Raw genomic sequence first — 23,034 nt, forward strand, 5'->3', positions numbered from 1 at the left:
CACTCCAGCTGTCCTTCCCACTGGACACCCGCGGCCTGGGAGCAAGGCCTGCGTCCCCAGCCCTGGCTGGAGGGGTCCCCCCGCCCCGGTCCCTCTCGCCCCGCTTGGCTCAGGCCCACGCCACACGCGGCCCCGCACGTTCTCGGCGTCCTGGGCGTCCCCCTGCCGCCCCCCGCCCGCGGGGACGGGTACCCCGGTCGCTTCCCAGCGAGGATGGCCCTGCGCTGCTCCGCGCACAGCAACCCGTCAACTCTGCAAAAAAGCCCTGTCAACTGTAAAGCGCGGTCCGGCCGAAGTTACACCTTCACCGCTAAGGGGCTAATGAACGGCGCACGAGGTCCTGGCGGCAGCTCTAGTCTGCGCCAAGCGGCGGGCCCCAGTCCCGGACCCGAGAACCAAGTCCCGGCTGGCCGAAGAGGCCACCTTGCCGGGCTCCAAGCGCCCCGCTCCCTGCTGGGGCTCCTCGAACGGCTCGGCGCTCTACTGGTCAGGCTTCGAGGTGGGCGTGTCTATTTGCCCTCAGGTGGTCTAACAGGCGCCGGAGAGAACCAATGGTGGGGAGCGAAGCTACAGCCCTTCCTCCCGATTGGCCGGTTCCGGGAAGCCGGACGGTGAGGCCAGCGGGATCCCGACGCCGCTTCATTCGCCCGCCGACCCCGCTGGCCGCGCTTCCTGCTAGTCGCCGCGCTCTGCCCGCCGCCGCCATGGCCCAGTGAGTGACCGCGGGGACCCGGCCGGGCGTCTGCGGGTTCCTCCACGCGGCCCTCAGCGCGGGGGCCGCCCCCCGCGCGCGCTGCGACCCCGCGCCTCCGGGCCCGGGGCCCGCCCTCCGCGGCGCGGGTTCGGGCGCCGCCCCCCCAGCCCGGCCGGCTCGGGGGCTCCGCGCGCGCGGCGGGGCTCGGGTCCCCGCGGGTCCCCGGGGGCGAGTGCGGATGGGGAGGGGCCTCGGGGTCCCCGAGCGGCGGGGCGCGGGTCCCCGGGCGCGGGTCCCCGGGCGCGGGTCCCCGGGCGCGCGCGCATGCGGCCGCGCCGCGCCGGAGCCCCCGTCCGGTGTAAAGCCCACCGGAGACACTGACGACGCCCTTTGTTTTCCCTCCGCCTTCCAGAGCCGACATCGCACTGATCGGACTGGCTGTCATGGGCCAGAACTTAATACTGAACATGAATGACCACGGCTTTGTGGTGAGTTGTGGGGACGCAGCTGCCTTTGAGCGGATCTTCCTGGCATTGACCCAGTTTCAGGGATCCCTGCACAGTGCACCGAGAACCTGCTTCCGTGTGTGCCGGTAGCCGTCTCTAGGTCTCTGTTTCTCTCTTTCTGTCCTGAGGCTTGAACTCAGGGCTGGGACATTGTTAGAGCTTTTTCATTCAAGGCTAGTGCCCTACCACTTGAGCCACAACCCCACTTCTCACTTTTTGCTGGTTAATTGGAGATAAGAGTTTCGGGGAGCTGGGTGCCCGTGGCTCACGCCTGTAATCCTAGCTACTCAGGAGGCTGAGATATAAGGATCGCGGTTCAAAGACAGCCTGGGCAGAAAAGTCCGTGAGACTCTGATCTCCAATAAACCACTAGAAAACCGGAAATGGCCCTGTGGCTCAAGTGGTAGAGTGCTAGCCTTGAGCTGAAGAGCAGAGGGACAGCGCCCAGGCCCAGAGTTCAAGCCCCACGACTGGCCAAAAAAAAAAAAAAAAAAAAAGGGTTTCAGGGACTTCAGTCTGGATTGGCTTTGAACTCTCATCCTCAGATCTTAGCCTCCTGAGTAGCTAGAGATACAAGCCACTGGCTCCAGGCAAGGTTCAGTATCTTAAATCAGGATGAATCTCCTCTAACCTAGTATAAGCTGGGGAGAGCCAAAAAACATTTGTTTGTGCAAGTACTGGTGCCTGAACTCAAGGCATCACATTCTACCATGACTTTTTCCACTCTCTGCTGGCTACTGTACCACTTGAGCCTCTAGTTCCTGAATTTTTTCTTCTTCTTTTCCATCAGACAGTGTTATTCAACCTGGCCTCTGTGGGATCTCCTGAGTAGCAGGTACAGCCCAAAATGCTGTTCCTAAATACTCCAGTGACTTAGATGCCAGGACTCTCAGGGAGGAAAGCCCAACCCCTGTGGAACTGTCTAGGCCTAGGTGTAACCTAGGGCCTTCGTGGTAGGGACAGGCGCTACATGACACCTGAGTGCTGTGTCTGCTGGCCTGTGCCTCCGTTCTCAGCTGTTTCTCCCTGAGGCTGTGACTTAACCTTACAGGGATCCACCAGCACTTGGATAATGAAAAGGAGGAGGCAGATGAACTGTGGGCTGAGTAAATATTTCACTGTTGCTGGGTCCACAGAGTGAAGGTCTTGTGTGTCCTCCATCTCCTAAGCAGGCCTTTTGTCCTTCTAGGTGTGTGCTTTTAACAGGACAGTCTCCAAAGTAGATGATTTCTTGGCCAATGAGGCAAAGGGAACCAAAGTGATTGGTGCACAGTCCTTGAAGGAGATGGTCTCCAAGCTGAAGAAGCCCCGGCGGATCATCCTGCTTGTGAAGGCTGGCCAAGCTGTGGATGACTTCATTGACAAACTGGTGAGGCCAGTGCAGCTTCTGCCCCTGCCCTGTCCCTGCCCCTGTCCCTGTCCCTGCCCCTGCCCCATCCCCTGCCCTGCCCCTGCCCTGCCCCTGCCCCTGCCCCTGCCCCTGCCCCATCCCCTGCCCCTGCCCCTGCCCCATCCCCTGCCCCTGCCCCTGCCCCTGCCCCATCCCCTGCCCCTGCCCCTGCCCCTGCCCCTGCCCCATCCCCTGCCCCTGCCCTGCCCCTGCCCCTGCCCCATCCCCTGCCCTGCCCCTGCCCCTGTCCCTGTCCCTGCCCCATCCCCTGCCCTGCCCCTGCCCCTGCCCCTGTCCCTGTCCCTGCCCTGCCCCTGCCCCTGCCCTGCCCCTGCCCCATCCCCTGCCCCTGCCCCATCCCCTGCCCCTGCCCCTGCCCTGCCCCTGCCCCATCCCCTGCCCCTGCCCCATCCCCTGCCCCTGCCCCTGCCCTGCCCCTGCCCCATCCACTGCCCCTGCCCCTGCCCTGCCCCTGCCCCATCCCCTGGCCCTGCCCCTGCCCCATCCCCTGCCCCTGCCCCATCCCCTGCCCCTGCCCCTGCCCTGCCCCTGCCCCTGCCCCTGCCCCTGCCCCATCCCCTGCCCCTGCCCCTGCCCCGCCCCTGCCCCATCCCCTGCCCCTGCCCCTGCCCTGCCCCATCCCCATCCCCTGCCCCTGCCCTGCCCCATCCCCATCCCCTGCCCCTGCCCCTGCCCTGCCCCTGCCCCTGCCCCTGCCCTGCCCCTGCCCCTGCCCCTGCCCCTGCCCTGCCCCTGCCCCATCCCCTGCCCCTGCCCCTGCCCCATCCCCTGCCCCTGCCCTGCCCTGCCCCTGCCCCATCCCCTGCCCCTGCCCCATCCCCTGCCCCTGCCCCTGCCCTGCCCTGCCCCTGCCCCTGCCCTGCCCCTGCCCTGCCCCATCCCCATCCCCTGCCCCTGCCCCTGCCCTGCCCTGCCCTGCCCCTGCCCCTGCCCTGCCCCTGCCCCATCCCTGCCCCTGCCCTGCCCCATCCCCTGCCCTGCCCCATCCCCTGCCCCTGCCCCTGCCCCTGCCCTGCCCCTGCCCCTGCCCCTGCCCTGCCCTGCCCCTGCCCCTGCCCCTGCCCTGCCCCTGCCCCATCCCCTGCCCCTGCCCTGCCCCTGCCCTGCCCTGCCCCTGCCCCATCCCCTGCCCCTGCCCCTGCCCCATCCCCTGCCCCTGCCCTGCCCTGCCCCTGCCCCTGCCCTGCCCCTGCCCTGCCCCTGCCCCATCCCCTGCCCCTGCCCCTGCCCTGCCCTGCCCCTGCCCCTGCCCTGCCCCTGCCCTGCCCCTGCCCCTGCCCTGCCCCTGCCCCTGCCCCTGCCCCTGCCCCATCCCCTGCCCTGCCCCATCCCCTGCCCTGCCCCATCCCCTGCCCTGCCCCTGCCCCTGCCCTGCCCCTGCCCCTGCCCCTGCCCCTGCATTTGGTTTGCTGGTTTTTCAGTTGTTTTATTTTAGAAATTTTTATTTCAGTTTCTGTTTGACAAAACACTTGCCTGAATGTTTTAGTATTGGTTAACGATTGGGACTAATTCACAGCATATCCTTGGGTGGTAATGTAAGGATATGAAGAAGCTTTTCACTAAGGATTTATTAAGAATAGTAACTATAGCTGGGTGCTGATGGCTCACGCCTGTAATCCTAGCTCCTCAGGAGGCTGAGATTTGAGGATCGAGGTTTAAAGCCAGCCCAGGAAGGAAAGTCCATGAGACTCTTATCTCTAGTTAACAACCAGAAAACCAGGACTGGCCAGAAAAAAAAAGTCTCATGGACTTTCATGGGGCTTGAACTCTGGGCGTGGGTGCTGTCCCTGAGCTCTTCAGCTCAACATGAGTCCTCTACCACTTGAGCCACAGCGCCACTTCAGTTTTTTGAGTGGTTTATTGGAGTCTCTGGGACTTTCCTGCCTGAGCTGGCTTTGAACTTTGATCCTCAGATCTCATCCTCATGAGTAGCTAGGTTTACAGGTGTGAACCACTGGTACCCAGAGACGTTTTTTAATTATTATAATTTTATTATCTTTGGCTGCACAGTTTAACAGGCCAGTTTATGAGGACAGTGCACCTTGATCAGTGCCCACCATTTCATCGTTTCCCCGTTCTTCCAGCCCCACCCATCCTTTCTCTTTCTTTGGTATTTGCTGTCAGTGGGATGGGGGCTGAATCTCTTCCCCTCTTCCCCTTGACCTTCCACCCCAACGTTAGGGACCCATCCCAGGCCTAGTGTTTGTGAGACAACCATGAAGTAGCATCCTCAGCCCATTTTCTATGTTCATTTTGGCGCTGGGGATTGAACCCGGGCCTTCCACCTGCCGAGCACATCCTACCCCTGAGATTTTACAATTTTGTATACTATTCATGAATGCTTAGTGCTATTCACTAATAAAGTCTTAGTGGGCAAATTTGTTTATTTTTGTGCCAGTCCTGGGGCTTGGACTCAGAGCCTCATGCTTTTATTCAGCTTTTGCACTTTTTGTTGGCACTCTACCTCTTTGCCACACTTCTACTCTGGCTTTTGCTGGTTAATTTAAGAAAATCTCTTGAAGATTTGTCTGCCCAGTCTGGCTTCAAATTGCAATTCTCAGATCTCAGCCTCCTGAGTAGCTAGGGTTACATGTATAGAGTAGGTAGGATTACTGCTGGCTGGCTTTAGTGTGGCTCAGTGGTAGAGCGCTCGCCTCACATGCATGAGGCCCTGGGTTCGATTCCTCAGCACCACATAAGCAGAAAAAGCCGGAAGTGGCGCTGTGGCTCAAGTGGTAGAGCGCTAGCCTTGAGCTGAAGAGCTGAGGGACAGCGCCCAGGCCCAGAGTTCAAGCCCCACAACCGCCAAAAAAAAAACCACAAAAGACTCTCCAGTAACTGTTCTGACCGCTCTGGGAAAGCAGCAGCAGCAAAGTGATTGGCTGTTTCTGTAGGGAGAAGAGAGAGTGACTCCGTGCCGCTGCTGTCTCAGTGAAGGGCCTAGAGATGAAGGACACTGATAAAGGAAGCCACGCTCAGCTTCATTCATAGCCAGGTGTTAAGCTGCCATGATCAGCTTCTGACACGGGGGTCTAAACACGGGTACATTCCCCTTCAGCATAAGCAAATACTAAATGGTGGTGGTTTTGTTGCATTTTTGGCATAGTTCTGGGGCTCGAGCTCGCATCCTCATGCTTCTGCTTGGCACTCTGCCCCGTGAGCCACAGCGCCACTTTCAGCTTCTTCTGAGTAGTTTATTGGAGATGAGAGTCTCATGGACTTTTCTGTCTGGGCTGGCTTTGAACCACAATCCTAGGATCTCCTGAGATTTATGAGCCACTAGTGCCAGGCTCAACCCTAACCCTTTAGACTGTGAATATTCTGGATAATTTTTTGTTCTTTTCGCTGGCAGAAGTTTGTTTTCTCTCTGTGTCTGGCCCACCTTAATGCTGGTGTCTGGTTGCAGGTGCCATTGCTGGACTCCGGTGACATCATCATTGATGGAGGGAATTCTGAATATCGAGATACTACAGTGAGTGTTGGGAAGTCCACATTCTTTCAGGTCCTTAGAACATTCTAGAAAGAATTACCAACATTGTTCACGTGATGAAAGAGTCACCTGCTTTTTCCTGCTAAGGCATACTCGGTATATGAGGTTCCCAGATACCCAGATCACTTGGGATCGGCAGCAGCTTAGGTACGGCCAGCTGAGAACTCAGCCTAACTTGCTCCTTTCCTTCCCACGATCCCTGTGGGCCAGGGTGTAATGAACCAAGCGGCGCGGCTCTAGTGCTCAGGAGTCCTGTGTGCTGCAGTGCCCAGTGCCAGCAAGTCGTCTTCCTGTGAAACCCACTCATGGCGCTGTCCCACGCTCACTCTTTTCCACTTCTGTGTGGTAGTGGGGAGCGGGCTTCAGGCTCTACCTCTGGCGCTACTCCTCCAGCATTGTTTGTGCTGGTTACTCTTGGGAAGGGCCTCACTTTATGCCAGACGGGCCTGAACTGTGAACCTCCTACTTGTGTTCCACTGTGTTGCTGGGGAGGATGAGTGGCTGGCTCTGTGCAGAGCTGTTCACTTCCCTGTAGCTGGGGTGACAGGCATGCGCCACTGCCCAGCCATCAATTCAGAGGGAATAGGTCACGCTTTTTTGCCCTGGCTGGTCTCCAGTTACAATCCCCCATCTCTACCTCTTAAGTAGCTAGGATCACAGGCTTGAGCTACTGCACCTAGCTCATAAGATTTATTTTTTTTTGTTAGCATACATTGGTTATACCAGAGGGGGATCACTGTGACATTTCCACACTTCCATGCGTGATGACACTGTGTCCAGCCAGACCTCGCCTTTCCTTAACCCCTCCTCTAAATCAGTTTCAACAGGTCTTACTGTTCCCTGGTCATAGATATCTTCCTGCATCCTCTTCATTCACCTTCCCACTCCTGCTGTTTCCCCAACACAGCATGCTTTACTTTCTTATCATTTACTGGTTGATTATTTATGCCAGTACTGGCATAAATATTGAATTGAACTCAGGGCCTTGCACTCTGCTTGGTGTTTTCACTCAAGGTTGGTGCTCTACCACTTGAGCCATAGCTTTACTTCCAGCTTTTTGCTGGTTAGTTGAGATATAAGTCTGAAATCTGTCCAGATTGGCTTTTAACTTTGACCTTAGACCTCAGCCTCCTTAGTAGCTAGGATTACAGGTGTGAGCCACCAATTCATGTCTGTGCCTAAACTTTAAGTGGTTGAGTGGTTCTTCCTAACCCTGTGTTGTTTCCTGGCAAATGTAGGATATCTGATGTACATCACGCCACCTTGCTCATGGGGAAGAACTTTTTTTTTTGCCAGTCCTGGGGCTTGAACTCAGGGCCTAGACAGTGTCCCTGAACTTCTTTTTCTTTTCTTTTCTTTCTTTTCTTTTTTTTTTTTTTTCAGTCCTGGGGCTTGAACTCTGGGCCTCAGCTCTTCAGCTCAAGGCGAGCGCTCTATCGCTTGAGCCACAGCGCCACTTCCGGTTTTCTGGTGGTTAACGGGAGATGAGTCTCACAGTCTTTTCTGCCTGGACTGGCTTTGAACTTCGATTCTCAGATCTGAGTCTCCTGAGTAGCTAGGATTATAGGCATGAGCTACTGGCACCCAGCACTACTTTCTTTTTTTAAATTCCTGGTTGTAGGGCTTGAACTCTGGGCCTCAGCTCTTTAGCTCAAGGCTAGTGCTCTACCACATGAGCCACAGTGCCACTTCCTCCCTGAGCTTCTTTTGCTGAAGGCTGGCACTCTACCACTTGAGCCATAGGCACACATCCAGCTTTTCTGTGTATGTGGTACTGAGAAATCGAACCCAGGGCTTCATGCATGCTGTGCAAGCACTCTACCACTAAGCCACATTCCCAGCCCAGGAAGAACTTTTTTGGCAGCGTTATGAAATTGTGTTTCTGTCCTTTAGAGACGATGTCGAGACCTGAAGGCCAAGGGACTCTTGTTTGTGGGAAGTGGCGTCAGTGGTGGCGAGGAAGGGGCTCGGTACGGCCCGTCACTCATGCCCGGAGGGAACAAAGAAGCTTGGTGAGTACCCTCAGCACCTCCTGCGCCCAGCCCAGGGCTGCCTGCGGCCGGCAGGGCTTCTGGTGCAGTCTGGAGCTGACGTCTGTAGCGTGGGGCTGCGGGAGCCGGAGGTACTCCCACCCAATGGGGGAGTGTGTCTGTGTGTGTCTTTTTTTTTTTTTTTTGTTAGTGGGGGTCCTAAGGGTTGAACTCAGGGCCGGGGCACTGTCCCTTAGCTTTTTCACTCAAGGCTGGTACTCTACTACTTGAACCACAGCTCCACTTCCAGCTTTTTGCTGGTTACTTGGAGGTAAGAATCCATTGGAGGGCTGGGAAGGTGGCTCAGTGGTAGAGCGTTTGTCTTGCAAGCATGAGGCCCTGGGTTCTGTTCCTCAGCACCACATAAGCAGAAAAAGCTGGAAGTGGTGTTGTGGCTCAAGTGGTAGAGCACTTGCCTTGAGCTGAAAAGCTGAGGGACAGCGCCCAGGCCCAGAGTTCAAGCTCCATGATGGACCAAAAAAACAAGAATCCATTGGACTTTCTTGCCCAGGCTAGCTTCAAACTACAATCCTTAGATCTTAGCCTCCTGGAAGCTAGGATTACAGGTGTGAGCCACTGATACCTCTGTCAGTGAGAGCAGACAAGACAAGTAGAAATTCCCACAGGCCTGGAGAAGCCAACTGGAGAGTATCAAGTTCACTGTCTGCGTGAGGAGTCAGGTCCGCTGTGTAGCTGGGATGTGGTCCTAAAATAACTCCTGCTTGTCTGTTTGCTGGCATTGGGGTTTGAACACTTGTCTGTTCGCTGGCATTGGGGTTTGAACTCTTGTCTGTTCGCCGGCATTGGGGTTTGAGCTCTTGTCTGTTTGCTGGCATTGGGGTTTGAACACTTTTCTGTTCGCTCGTACTGGGGCTTGAACTCTTGTCTGTTCGCTGGCATTGGGGTTTGAACTCACGGCTTCTCACTTGCTAGGCAGTCGCTGCACTGCCTCAGTCATACCTCCAGCCCTTTTTGTTCTAGCTTTTAAATTATTAAGTAATTAACTTTATGTTGGTTCTGGGGCTTGAACTCAGGGACTGGGCATTGGCCCTGAGGTTTTGTGCTCAAGGTAAGTACTCACCATTTGAGCCCCAGCTCCACTTTCAGCTTTTTTGCTAATTTAGTGGAGATAAAGTCTCATGGACTTTCCTTACCTGGCTGGCTTCAAGTTGTAATCCTCAGATATCAGCTTCCTGAGTAGTTAGGATTATAGGGGTAAGTCACTGGTGCCCGGCTGTTCTACTTACTTTTGAGATAGGGTCTCATAGAAGTGGTGCTGTGGCTCAAAGTGGTAGAGCGCTAGTCTTGGGGAAAAAAGCTCATCAACAGGGCCCAGGCCCTGAGTCAAGCCCCAGGACCGACCCCCAGAAAAAACTGGCGAAGAAGAAGGTAATTAAACACAATATTTGACTCTATGACTAACCAAGTAGAAATGATTAAGTGAACAGAGTGAGGGTCTCATTTTTTGCCCCAGGCTGACGTGAACTTTGCTCCTGTTGACGCTTTCGTCATGGCTGAGACAGGTTCACGACGCCACCATGCCCAGTTTCTTCTGATAAGATCTCACACGTTCTTTGCCTGGCTTTGCTGTGAATGCCATCTTCCACCTCCCGAGTGGCGGGCATGACGGGCATGAGGCGCTGTGCCCAGCACCTGTCTTTGTTTGATTCTGGGGAATTTTTGTGAGCAAGTGATGTAGGGGTGTGGACAGCGTGTGGGCGGCACAGGAGAGAAAGACACAGCCGTGCAGGTCCTCTGGAGGGCGTGCGGGGGCGGGGGGGGGGGACCTGCTGTTCAGAGTGAGTTCGAGTCTCAGATATTCCAGAATTAGGCAATAGAATACAGGAGTGATGAAACCTGACCTCTAAAGAGGAAGGGTTTATTATGAAAGATGATTCTCCAGATGACCTCTCAGATGAATCAGTCTGCAGATTCTTTTCAGTATGTTAAAATAGAAAGTTAGAGAGCCTTCCTGCTTCTCAAAAATATAAGAATACACGAACTCAGGGCACCCATTCTGTGGACTATTAGAAACACAGTTGAGCTGGACATGGCATGGTAGCCTATGCCTGTAATCCTAGCTACTCAGGAGGCTGAGATCTGAGAATATTGGTTCAAAGCCAGCTGGGGCAGGAAAGTCCTTGAAACTCTTACCTCCAGTTCACGAGAAAAAAACTGGAAATGGAGGTGTGGCTCCAGTGGTAGAGGGCCAGCCTTGAGTGAAAAAGCTGACATGTAGTGCCCAGATCCTGTCAGACCCCAGCACCAGCACACACAAAAAAGCAGAGTTGGGGGCTGGGAATGTAGCTTAGTGGTGGAGTGCTTGCCTAGCGCGCGTGAAGTCCTGGGTTCTACTCCTGAATACCACATACACAGAAAAAGCTAAAAGTGGCTGCTGGGGCTCAAGTGGTAGAGGGCTGGCCTTAGGCAAAAGCAGCTCAGGGACAGCACCCAGGCCCTGAGTTCAAGCCCTAGGACTGCCGGTGGCTCACACCTGTAATCCTAGCTACTCAGGAGGCTGAGATCTGAGGATTGCAGTTCAAAGCCAGGCCAGGCAAGAAACTCCTCGAGACTCTTATCTCCAATAAACCACTAGAAAACTAAAAGTGGTGCTGTGGCTCAGGCAGTAGAGCACTCGCCTTGAGCTGAAGAGTGCAGGGACAGCGCCCAGGCCCAGAGTTCAAGCCCCAGGACGACAAAAAAAAAAAAAGCAGGGGTGGTAGCGTTCCTAGGAGATGAGATCCCTGCGCATTTTGTCTTATTAGCTGAATGGACCTTTCTTCCCACAGGCCTCACATCAAGACAATCTTCCAAAGCATTGCTGCGAAAGTGGGGACCGGAGAACCCTGCTGTGACTGGGCAAGTGCAGTCAGCTGACTCGTGCACTCATCGAAGTGACAGACAGTGCACAGCTGAGCAAAGACCCGTGTGGTCCCAGTGGTCAGCTGGTGACACAAGCTTCTCACCCAGCTGGTGCCTAACGCGCATGCCCACGTGTCCCAGTGTCCTCGGTTGTTTTATTTTTAGTGGGGGGTTGGTGTTGGTAAATGGGTTTGAATTCAGGACCGCGAGCGTGGTTGGTGCTCTATTATGTAAACTATGCCTCTAGCCCAACTTGTTTTTGTTGTTGGTTGTGGGGCTTGAACTCAGAGCTGTCAAAGCCAGCCAGGTGGGAAAGTCCATGAGACCCTTACCTCCAGTTAACCACCAGAATACTGGAAGTGGCGCTGTGGCTCAAATGGTAGAGCGCTCGCCTTGAGCTGAAGAGCTGAGGGACAGCGCCCAGAGTTCAAACCCCACAACTGACAGAAAAAAAGTCTCATTGGGACTTTTTACCCAGGCTGGCTTAGAACTGTGAGCCTCAGATTTCAGCCTACTGAGTAGCTAGGATTACAGGCGTGAGCCACCGGCTTCCGGCTTAGCCCAGTGTTTTGATCAGTATCTCTGGGGATGGAGTCTCATAGACATTTCTGCCTGAGCTGGTTTTGAACTGTGATCGTCTAGATCTCAGCCTCCTTTTGTAGCTAGGATAATGGGTTACTCGAGCCACCAGCACCTGTCCTGGTGTCTTAATGGACTGTTCAAAGCCTGGAGGTCAGTGTGTTAATGGCTGCCTTCCTCATCTACCACAAGGTGGTTTCCTTAAATAAGCGGAAGTAAGATGAGATGAAGTAAGCCATGTTACTTAATGGCCAATGAGTGTTGAAATCTAACTGGGTTTGCCATCTGGGTGAAAGCAAGGTTGATGGGCTCTAGCCATGTCAGCTGTCCGGGCACAGTGGAAGAAGCCTTTCCCTTAGCCTGGGATGTGGGCTCCAGCGCTTCGGTGCTCACTGAAGTCTGGACGCTGGGCCGCCTGGGTTTGGTAGTGTTGAGAGAATAGATGATCTCCTGTCTCCAGCCCAAAGTGCAGATGGAAAAGCACAGCAGACAAGGAATTGAGTGTGTCATTCAGGCTCTCTGTTCGCTTCCAGTGGGGGTGATCTACATAATCTCCAGGATCTCTAGCTTCTAGTCCCTGTATGATGAGGAGGAAAAGATTGAGAGGATTGTGGTTGGAGGTCAGTCCGGGCCAAAAGTTACCGAGACCCCAACCAAAAGTCATCTGAGACCCTATCTTAACCATTAAGTCCAGTGTGGCAGTGCACCCTTCTATCCTTATCCCAACTCCACAGAACAGTAGTCTGAGCCTCGCCCCCGGCATAACGCATGCCGCCACACAAGGGCTGGGAAGCATGGCTCGAGTGATTGAGCGCCCGCCAACCTCAGGGTGAGGTGAGGTCACCAGCCATAGGCTTGAGGAGCAGTGTCCACATGAGAAGGGGCCAGTCCGCATCCTCAGAGCCTGTGATCGATGGCTGCTGGGAGGCCATCCGGGCCATCCAGGCCCCTGCCTGCGCTCAGCGTGCCTGCCGGCGCCGCGCATGAAGTTGACTTGTTTGTTTGTTTTTTTGGGGGGGTCTGGTCGTGGGGCCTGAACTCTGGGCCTGGGTGCTGTCCCTCAGCTCTTCAGCTCAAGGTTAGCACTCTACCACTTGAGCCACAGCGCCACTTCCGGCTTTTTTCTTTTTTCTTATGTGGTGCTGAGGAATCGAACCCAGGGCCTCATGCATGCAAGGCAAGCGCTCTACCACTGAGCCACCTTCCCAGCCCCGAAGTTGACTCTTGTTACATTGCACTGATTGTTCGCTCATTAGGCAACTTTCAGAAAAGTCGATCATGGCAGTAGTTACGTTTATTCGGTTAATAAACTGAAATCTGATTTTGTCCTTGTTGCTAGTGTGTCTCAGCTAGATCTCGTCACTGTTGGGACTTAAAGTTGGACTTACAAGTCAGTGGGTCGACCTTGGTGCTAAAGCTATTTTACTCTCAGTGGAACTTAGAAACAACTACAATATATTTATATCTAGAGAAGACAAGTGTCTTGTGTCTTGTTTTATCTTGAGTTGAGGTCTCAGTCTATAGCCCAGGATGGCCTGAACTCACTTTATAGCACAGGCTGGTAAGACAAGCTTAATTATGTCAACTTATTTTTTTTTGTTCAGTCGTGAGCCTTAAATCTGGGCCTGGGTGCTGTCTTGGAGCTCAGTTCAAGGCGAGAGCTCTATCACTCGAGCCACAGCGCCACTTCCGATTTTCTGGTGGTTAATTGGAGATAAGAGTCTCATGGGGGCTGGGCAGGTGGCTCAGTGGTAGAGCGCTTGCCTTGCACGCATGAGGCCCTGAGTTCGATTCCTCAGCACCACATAAGCAAAAAGAAAAAAAAAGCCAGAAGTGGCGCTGTGGCTCAAGTGGTAGAGTGCTAGCCTTGAGCTGAAGAGCTGAGGGATAGTGCCCAGGCCCAGAGTTCAGGCCCCACGACTGGACCCAAAAAAAAAAAAAAGAGTCTCAGGGACGTTCCTGCCAGGGCTGGCTTTGAGCAGCAATCCTCAGATCTCAGCCTCCTGAGTAGCTAAGATTACAGGCGTGAGCCACTGCACCTGGCAGTTATAATGCCAGTTTATTTAATCTGCAGTTGCTAGAAAGAGGCGACTTCAGGGCAAAGATGACACTTGTGGGTTGGAGCTGGGGCGCAGCATGGCCTCTGACAGTGATGAGAGAGAAAAACGTAGGGAGCAATGGAGTAGATACACTGAGGTTTGTGCTCAGGAACACTAGGTTTGCTCCACGTTCATTAGGTTTCCTGTGGATGCTGTGCAACCGCGGGCTTGTCTGGTGTGCTGTCTGCAGCTCTGATCCGCCCCTTGGTGCTCTTCACCCCGACAGGTGGGAGACGAGGGGGCCGGGCACTTCGTGAAGATGGTGCACAACGGGATAGAGTACGGAGACATGCAGCTGATCTGCGAGGCGTACCACTTGATGAAGGATGTGCTGGGCCTGGAGCATGAGGAGATGGCCCAGGTGAGTCCTAGGCACACCTCCACAGTAGGGGGCCCTCGGTGCTCCAAGGAGGGGCTCCCTCTCCCTGTCCCCCGCCCCCTCCTCTGCAAGGAGTCCCTCCTTCCTTGTTGGCCTGGCTGACTGGTGGCTACATAGACTCCACCCTGATTTAGGGGAAGCTATTGTAATACAGTCCTGATGGCCCTACATCATTTTATAGGACCATAAAACAGGACTTCCGGTCATGAAGTTACCAGTGAGTTCCTGAAGAGTCTCAGTGGCATTTCCTTTATGGCTAGAGACACTGAACGCTGCCCATGTCCATTGGCCATTTTTACTTCTCCTGAGAAGTCTCTAAGTCTCTAGCCGTTTATTAATCAGATGGTTGTTCTTTGTGGGGTATACCCTGCAGGACCCTCCGCCTCACACTGCTCTCTCTCTCTCTGCATGTAGACGTTTGAGGAATGGAATAAGACGGAGCTAGACTCGTTCCTGATCGAAATCACAGCTAATATTCTCAAATTCCGAGACAGCGACGGCCAGGAGCTGCTGCCCAAGATCAGAGACAGTGCGGGGCAGAAGGGCACAGGGAAGTGGACGGCCATCTCCGCCCTGGAGTATGGGGTTCCGGTCACCCTCATCGGTGAGCACACCTTCTGAGCCCCGTGGCCCTGCTGCTGAGATCTTGACATCTGGGAATACTGATCTCTGTGGGTCCATAGACCGTGTGGAGGCTGGGGGCATGGCTCAAGTGGTAGCGTGCCAGCCTCGTAAGTTTGAGGCCTGGCGTTCAAACCCAGGGCTTCCACCACTTAAGCCAAGTGCTCAGTTCTACTTAAGTTATAAAAATCAGAAGTAGGGCTCGGAAGGTGGCTCAGTGGTAGAGTGCTTGCCTTGCATGCATGAGGCCCTGGGTTCAATTCCTTAGCACCACATAAGCAGAAAAAGCCGGAAGTGGCGCTGAGGTTCAAGTGGTAGAGCACTTGCCTTGAGCTGAAGAGCTGAGGGACAGTGCCCAGGCCCAGAGTTCAGGCCCCACGATGGACAAAAAAAAAAAAAGAGGGTTAAGAAAACTAAAACCTGTTTCTTTTTTATTATTGTTTATTTATTTATTTATTTGCTGGTCCTGGGGCTTGAACTCAGGGCCTGGACGCTGTTCCTGACCTTCTCTGTGCTCAAGGCTAATGCTCTACCGCTTGAGCCACAGTGCCACTTCTGGCCTTTTCTGTTTATGTGGTACTGGGGAATCGAACCCAGGGCTTCATGCATGCTAGGCAGGCACTCTACCACTAAGCCACATCCCCAGCCCTAAAACCTGTTTCTTTAAGAGTTAAATAAGAGGTGGGCACAGTGGCACACAGCTGTGATTCCAGCAACTCAGGAGGCTGAGGTAGGAGGATCGCTTGAAGCCAGGAGTCAAGACCAGCAGAGCTGTCTTAAAATAAATAGATGCACTTTGTTTCCTTTTTTCTTTTGGTTGGTTGTAGGGCTTGAACTCATGGCCTGGGCACTGTCCTTGACCTCTTTTGCTCAAGGCTAGTGCTTTCCCACTTTGAGCCATAGCACCATTTCCAGCTTTTGTGGCAGTTAATTGGAGATAAGAGTCTCTTGGACTTTCCTGCCCAAGCTGGCTTTGAACTGTGATCCTTAAATCTCACCCTCCTGAGTAGCTAGGATTACAGGCTGAGCCACTGGCGTCCGGCTCTAGATGTACTTCTGACAGGACTGGAAAAAGAAGTCAAGTCAGTGTTCTACACAGTTGCTGAAAGGCGGGTCTTCGCTCTGGATAGAACAATTCTCTCCATGATAGCTCAGACATTTCCCAGTTGCCCTTCCTCCCTCTCTTCCTTTGGGCGGGACGTGCTCTTCCTTCTCTGCATGCTGCCCCCACCCTCACGTGTGCCCTGGGGCACGGGGAGGTGGCTCAGTGTAAGGCACAGCAGGGTGAAGTCACCTCTGTGGTCTTGCTCTATGTAGAAGGAAACTGGCTGCTTTCAGTCAGGCCTAGTGTGTGCCATGAGCGGTTATTCACCGGCTCATAGCTGGATTCCTGCTTCCAGAAGCATCTTCCTATTTTAGAGCCTTCCATTATGAGGGCCAGCATATCCCCGGGTGGTGCCCCGGGGCGCTAGTCTAGTCCCCGTCCTGTAATGGAGGGTTTGCACACTTGCTTCCTGCACACTGGTCTTTCATTGCTTCCTTCCGCCAATGCGCAGGCATCAGGTTGCGGAAGGGCTTTGGTTGCCTGTGTTTACCTCGTGCTCCCCAAGTTTATGGCTTTCCTTTAAGTGCGTGCTTAGTTCCCAGAGATCTCAACCCATTTCATTAGGGGAGGTGCAGGAGTGGTGGATTTAGATCAGATAAATTCTCGGTTGAGTCAAGTGGTCTTAAAGTACTACATTGACATTTTTTTATTTGAATGAAGTAACATTATGAAAATGAACGATCATGGACATACTGAAAATAAAATGTCAAAATTTCAAAAGAGGTTTGGAGTGGAGACCCTCGTCAGTTAGTTCAAGTTGCTGGGAAATACTGCTTTGGGAGGAAATCAGTTGAGTCTTCAGTGTCGTGGTACTCAAGAGCTAGTAGCAGAATTGAGTTTGAGGCCAGCCTGAGCAGCGTGAGTGTCAGGATTTCAAAAAGCAAAAGAAACCCAGGGACGTGGAGCATAGCTTCAGTGAGGCCCGGGGTTCAGTCCTGAGCTGCAGTCAGTCTGTCAATCAAATGAAGTCCTTTACGTTGATCTTTGTAGTTGAATGCTTGTGTCCATGCTCAAAGACAAGTGGCCAACAACTGTTAGTGCACTTATAAAAGTTCTTTCTGGCAAGGCACCAGCAGCCCAAACCTGCAAATCCTAGCTACTCTGGAGGCTGAGATCTGAGGATGGAGGTTTGAAGCCAGCCCAGGTGAGAAAGTCTATGAGACTCTTAGCTCCAGTTGACCAGCAAAAGGCTGGAAGTGGAGCTACGGCTCAAGTGGTAGAGCACCAGCCAAGAGATAATGAAGCCCTCAATTTACATTCTGGTACTGCACATTCTTTTTGACCCAGATTAAATGCTAAAATGCCTGAGGTTAAAACTGAGCTGTTTGCAAAACATATTTCCTGCCCTTCTCCTTTGCCTTGCTCTGGCTACATGAGCTCCGACGTGTCTGACCCTCTCCGTCAATGCCTCCACGCAGGAGAAGCTGTCTTTGCTCGCTGTTTGTCATCTCTCAAGGACGAGAGGATTCAAGCCAGCAAGAAACTGAAGGGTCCCCAGAAGGCCCAGTTTGAAGGCAGCAAGCAGTCATTCCTGGAGGACATTCGGAAGGTGTGTGACCAATAGCAGTTCCTCTCTGAACGTCCCTTTGAATTTGGAGTCAGTCTTGATGGTTGAATTCCTTTTATCCGTGTTGGAAAACTGACTTGGAGTTTGAGCTCTCAAATTGGGAGGGCTTTTACAAAGCTATCGGCTTTGCTGGTCCCTTGGAAGACAGTGGGTGTAGGGCAGCATTCGAAGCCCTGGGGTGGCTGGCGGAATGAAGTGTTGCCTCCACTTTGTTCCCCCCCCCCCGGGTCTCCACTAGGGCGCGAGGCAGCCGCTCAGGTCCCCACAACACTCCCGTCTCCCTGTCACCCTCCAGGCGCTCTATGCCTCCAAAATCATCTCGTACGCTCAAGGCTTCATGCTGCTCAGACAGGCCGCCACTGAATTTGGCTGGACGCTCAATTACGGTGGCATTGCCCTCATGTGGAGAGGAGGCTGCATCATCAGAAGGTCAGTGTGAGGCGCCGGACAGCAGTGCGGCACACTGCCCTGCGTGCCAGAGACCGTCACCCTGCCGGCAGCGTTGTCAAGCTCGGTGGGCCCCACTTCCGCCACGCTCTCCAACGGCACCAGAGGGTCAACCAGCTGCAGAGGGGAATACTTGAAAACAAGACTGGGACTGGGGTTACTTTCTAAACAATACAGTATAACAAGAGCTAACAATAAGGTATATAGTATAATATAGTATAATGCGATGCAAATGCTATGTTTATATAGCATTGTATTGTGTTAGGTGTCATACGTCACCTAGAGGTATTTGCAGATATACATAAGGGACTGGGGACATGGCGTGGCTCAAGAGATAAAAGCAGGGGCTGGTGGCAGAGTGCTTGCTAGGCATGCATGAAGCTCTGGGTTCGATTCCCCAGTACCACATACACAGAAAAAGCTGGGAGTGGTGTGGCTCACGTGGTAGAGTGCTAGCCTTGAGCAAAAAGCACCTCAGGGACAGCGCCCAGGCCCTGAGTTCAAGCCCTGGCACTGGCAAATTTTAAAAAAAGGAGCTAAAAGTACTTGTTTAGCAAGTGTGAGGCCCTGAATTAAGATCATAAAAACGCTACAGGACGCCTGTGTGTTACATGTAAGCAGCATAGCGTGTCCTGTGAGGACGTGCGTGTCCGTGGGTGGGGTGGGGCTGGGGGCCACCTCGGCCTCAGCGGGTCATCTACGCTCGAGCACGCCCGTGCCCGTGCTTTCCTTCAGCTGCTCTAGGGCCTGAGCCCTGGACTCTGGGGCTCCCTCGGGTTTGCACTGACTGGCTCCCCTGCTTCCCGCCAACGTCCAGACCACTGACTCCTTGCCTCTGTTATTTCAGTGTCTTTCTGGGCAAGATTAAAGATGCGTTTGATCGAAACCCAGACCTCCAGAACCTGCTACTGGATGACTTCTTTAAGTCCGCTGTGGAGAACTGCCAGGTACGTGGCTGAATTCTCCCCGAGGGTTTTGCCGTGGGCACAGTCCACGCCGCTCACCCTGGCCCCACTTGCTGTGCGCAGGACTCGTGGCGGCGGGCCGTGAGCACTGGCGTGCAGCAGGGCATCCCCATGCCCTGCTTCTCCACTGCCCTGGCCTTCTACGACGGCTACAGACACGAGATGCTGCCGGCCAACCTCATCCAGGTAAGTGTGGCGAGGCGGGGCCGGCGCCCTGGCGCTGCCAGGGCCGTGCGTGGCTGCGCGTTTCCCTAACCAGCGGAATTCTCGTCTAGGCGCAGCGGGATTACTTTGGGGCGCACACCTATGAACTCTTGGCCAAACCGGGACAGTTTATCCATACCAACTGGACAGGCCACGGCGGCAGCGTGTCGTCCTCTTCCTACAACGCCTAATGGGGCGCCCGCCCCCCTCCTCCCCAGAACGGACATTCCGTGCGCAGCACTCCAGGGCCCTTTGCCCTGCTTCCTGCTCAGATCTTTTAGCCAAGGTTCCCCAGGGCCTAAGTAACAAGTGGTCCCGGAACTACCACGTGACCGTCCTCCACACCCTTGGGCGCTGTGGTCAAAGCGGCTGCAGCCCCTCGTGGACGGACGGGCTTTGTGGGTTTGATCATGCTGGAACTGGCGTCCTGCTGCTCCTCCCTTCTCTACTCAGTGAGCACCGCACAGCCCCACCCCTGCCTTCCCCCCACACTCCTGGCCACACTCCTGGCCAGAGGATGGCACTGAGGGCCTCACATTCCACTGGGCTGTGTGAATTCACTCCCACCCCTCCCCGCCTCCACTTAACAAAGACCCCAAGTAACACAAGAAACACCAGGCTGAGGACAGTGAGGGGCCTGGGCTGGAGGCGCGGGCTGCGGGCTGCGGGCGCTGGGCAGAGGGTGTGTGGGTCGTGGGAACGCTCTGTACCTGCTCTATCATGTTCTTTACAATAAATCTTTTTGAGAATTCCATTTGTGTGCCAGCTCCGCCTGGCCGGCCTGTGTCCTGTGCTCTTTCTGGCTTTGCGGCATCTTTATTGGTGATTATGGCCTAGGGCCACGGGACTGTTTTATACCAGCATTTTAAGGCCACTGCAGGATTTTTCTGGAATGCGTTAGAGTCCTCAGAGTGGCCTGGGAAGAGTGGGAGCTAGCCCAGTCTGTTTGGACAGCTGTGTCCCCCATTTCGCCTCCAGCAGCTACTTCCGGCTCACTCGGGAGGAGGCCTTTTCACTCGCAGTGGTTTTTTGGGCCAGGCACTCACTGTGTGGCCCACGTCGGCCTTGACTCCGTGACCCAGCCCCGTGCACGCACCGCGTGTCCAGCCAAGTCCGCTTGCAAACATTTTGCCAGGTTGTGAGGACAGGCTGCTGCCTGCCCCTTCCGGCCTCACCTGTGTTAGAAATGCACCACTCTCCCCGGTCAGACATGAGTATCATCAAGGCAGGTTTTTGTTTGTTTGTTTTGTTTTTTGTGGTTGTGGGGCCTGAACTCGGCCTGGGCGCTGTCCCTCAGCTCTCCAGCTCAAAGCTAGCGTTCTACCACTTGAGCCACAGCACCACTTCTGGCTTTTTCTGCTTATGTGGTTCTGAGGAATCGAACCCAGGGCCTCATGCATGCAAGGCAAGCGCTCTACCACTGAGCCACCTTCCCAGCCCCAAGGCAATTTACTGTTGCAGAACAGGGTGCAGTGCTGGGCAGGCACACCTGCAGGGCAGCGTGCTACGCTTGGTCTCCCCCTCATCAAGGAGCTAGGCTCACAGTCTACGCACAGCTGACTACCACGCTTAGAAAGGGGCCATTCTTTAATTCTTGTCAAAGGTTTACTTTTTTTCCCCACTTAGCAATTACAGTTTGTTATTTTAACTTTTTCAACACAAGATTAATCTCCCTAACGTGGCTAGTTGGTAGCAAGCAGAACAGATAATAACTATAGCTGAAGTAAACAAAGCAAATGCTTCCAGGAAACATCAATATTCCATACCAGATATACTTTGGTTTGACAGAAAATACCTTTTCTCATACCTAGAAATCTGAGAGACAGAGAAACACTTGTTTTTTTGTGCTGGGCTTAAACTCGGCCTCTTGCTCTTGCTTGGCCTTTTCGACTCAAGGCTGACACTCTACGACTTGAGCCCCAGCTCTACTTTCAGCTTTTTGGTGATTAGTTGGAGATAAGCATCTCATGGATTTTTCTGTCCCAGCTAACTTCCAACTCAGAACCTCCGATCTCAGCCTCCCAAGGAGTGAGGATGACAGGTGTGAGCCACCAGCGCCTGGCCCCTTGGTTAGTTTTAGCAAAAGACTTGCCCTGGGTGGCCTTAGACTTCGGCTATACCATGAGGTCACTGCTGTGTCACAAGACACTTGCGTATGTGTATTTTCTCACTTAAAAAAGTGGGGCATGGTGGCTCACACCTGTCATCCTAGCTACAAAGGAAGCTGAGATCGCAGAATTGTGGTTGGAAGCCAGCTTAGAAAAAAATTTTTAAATAAGTTTTTTAAGCAAATTCCATTACCTCCCCCCAATTTCCCCACTCCCCCAAAAATTTAAGGCCAGAAGTGGAGCCTGTGGCTCAAGCTAGCCCTAAGTAAAAAAGCTCAGGGCAGTGCCTCAGCCTTCAGTTCAAGCCTAGGGACTGACATCTTTTTTTTTCTTTTTTTTGTTGGTTATAGGGCTTGAACTCGGCCTGGGCACTGTCCCTCAGCTCTTCAGCTCAAGGCGAGCACTCTACCACTTGAGCCACAGCACCACTTCTGGTTTTCTGGTGGTTTATTGGAGATGAGTCTCACAGACTTCCCTGCCCAGGTTGGCTTTGAACCCGATCCTCAGCTCTCAGTCCCTGAGTAGGATTACAGGCGTGAGCCACCAGCGCCTGGCCCCCCAATATTTTTTTTAAATTACAAAACAAAAATTCATAAAATTAGATAATGATAAGCAATAAACAAAGATTTTTAAAAAATACTAAAAAAATGGGGTGGGGGAGGGAGGGATTGTAAGTAATGCCAGAACTGAAGATGCTTCTTTTTGACACCTTAATACTGGACTTGGTGCTGTGGGTGGTGAGTCAGAGCCTGTCTCTGGACCCCTGCGCTTGGGCAGGGGCAGGGCTGCAGGGTGGGGGGCAGCTGCCAGCTTCTGGACTGCATTCACTTCCATGCTTCCCTGAGTGGCTGCTGGTCCTTGGAGCTTTATTGGTCTGTGGACCAGTACATTCCCACTACATGCACAAACATCCAACACACACTACATACACACACTCACTCCCGTACGCAAGGAAAGCAAATGCCAAGCCTAGAGGTATGCAAGTGCATTGAAGAAGCAAACAGCCCTGAGATCTGCAGAGGGGCCCCTGAGGAGACCCTGTACACTGCACTCAGAACCCACCTGGTGGTTGGCAACCCACCCTGCAGGAGGGAGGAGGCTGGGGACGTCAAACACCGCCAGCCACCAATCCTGGTCTGTGCATTTCGCTTACCAGCAAGCCACTTAGAATGGGAGGCCACCGGCTCTTCACAGTGCAAGTGGGCAGCTTTATTCGTGGTATGGAGCAATGGTGACATCTAGTGGCCAGCTTGTGTACCTACCACTCCATGGAGTCAAGATAGCATCAGCCAAATAAATCTCTAGTATGCTCTAATACCGCTCCTTTTCCTCAGACTTACTTGCCTGAGTATTCCACACGCCGCCACAGTGATATCCATTAACCCTGGGAAGCAATGGCTCTAAAATGAGAAGGGGTGCAAGGTGATAGCACTGACAGGATCTCGCTTTGTGGCCTAGGCTGGCCTCAAACTCCAGGCCTCTTGTGTGCTGAAATCAGAGGTGGTGTTGAACAACACGTCAGGTAAGGTGGATGATTTCCACAGGCAGAAGCTAAGGGGATGGGTAGGGGGCTGGACAGTTCACACCTAAAAATGTCTATACAGGCTCTTTGCCTCTCCATTCCCACCTCAACCCACATGTAATGCAAGATAAAGAAATGAGGGGCTGGGAATGTGGCTTAGTGTAGAGTGCTTGCTTAGCATGCATGAAGCCCTGGGTTTGATTCCTCAGTACCACATACACAAAAAAAGCCGGAAGTGGCTCTTTGGCTCAAGTGGTAGAGTGCTAGCCTTGAGCACAGAGAAGCTCAGGGACGGAGCTCTCCCTGAGTTCAAGCCCCAGGATTGGCAAATAACTAAGAAAAAAATAAACTAAATCTTAATTTGGTGCTGGTGGCTCATGCCTGTAATCCTAACTACTCAGGAGGCTGAGATCTGAGGACTGCAATGCAAAGTCAACTTGGGCAG

At 53.7% G+C, this 23,034-nt stretch overlaps 1 protein-coding gene across 2 annotated transcripts; it reads left to right on the top strand.

Annotated features, from left to right (window-relative positions):
* Positions 1-603: 603 nt before the first annotated feature.
* On the top strand, positions 604-19,713 carry Pgd (phosphogluconate dehydrogenase). Of its 2 annotated transcripts, XM_042695680.1 has the most exons (14): positions 604-659; positions 690-712; positions 1,107-1,182; positions 2,390-2,569; positions 6,018-6,083; positions 7,995-8,113; positions 10,921-10,990; positions 13,898-14,032; positions 14,465-14,654; positions 17,195-17,325; positions 17,639-17,772; positions 18,638-18,737; positions 18,819-18,941; positions 19,031-19,713. In XM_042695680.1, exons 2-14 carry the CDS (start codon positions 705-707, stop codon positions 19,148-19,150), a joined length of 1,452 nt encoding a protein of 483 aa, XP_042551614.1. In that variant the 5' UTR covers positions 604-659; positions 690-704; the 3' UTR covers positions 19,151-19,713. The 2 variants fall into 2 exon arrangements, with proteins under 2 accessions (XP_042551614.1, XP_042551613.1); XM_042695679.1 differs by having other exon boundaries at positions 610-712.
* Positions 19,714-23,034: the final 3,321 nt, after the last annotated feature.

The sequence above is a fragment of the Dipodomys spectabilis genome, unplaced genomic scaffold (genome assembly GCF_019054845.1).
Source record: "Dipodomys spectabilis isolate Male_0828 unplaced genomic scaffold, ASM1905484v1 ptg000188l, whole genome shotgun sequence".
In the NCBI taxonomy this organism is placed as follows: domain Eukaryota; kingdom Metazoa; phylum Chordata; class Mammalia; order Rodentia; family Heteromyidae; genus Dipodomys; species Dipodomys spectabilis.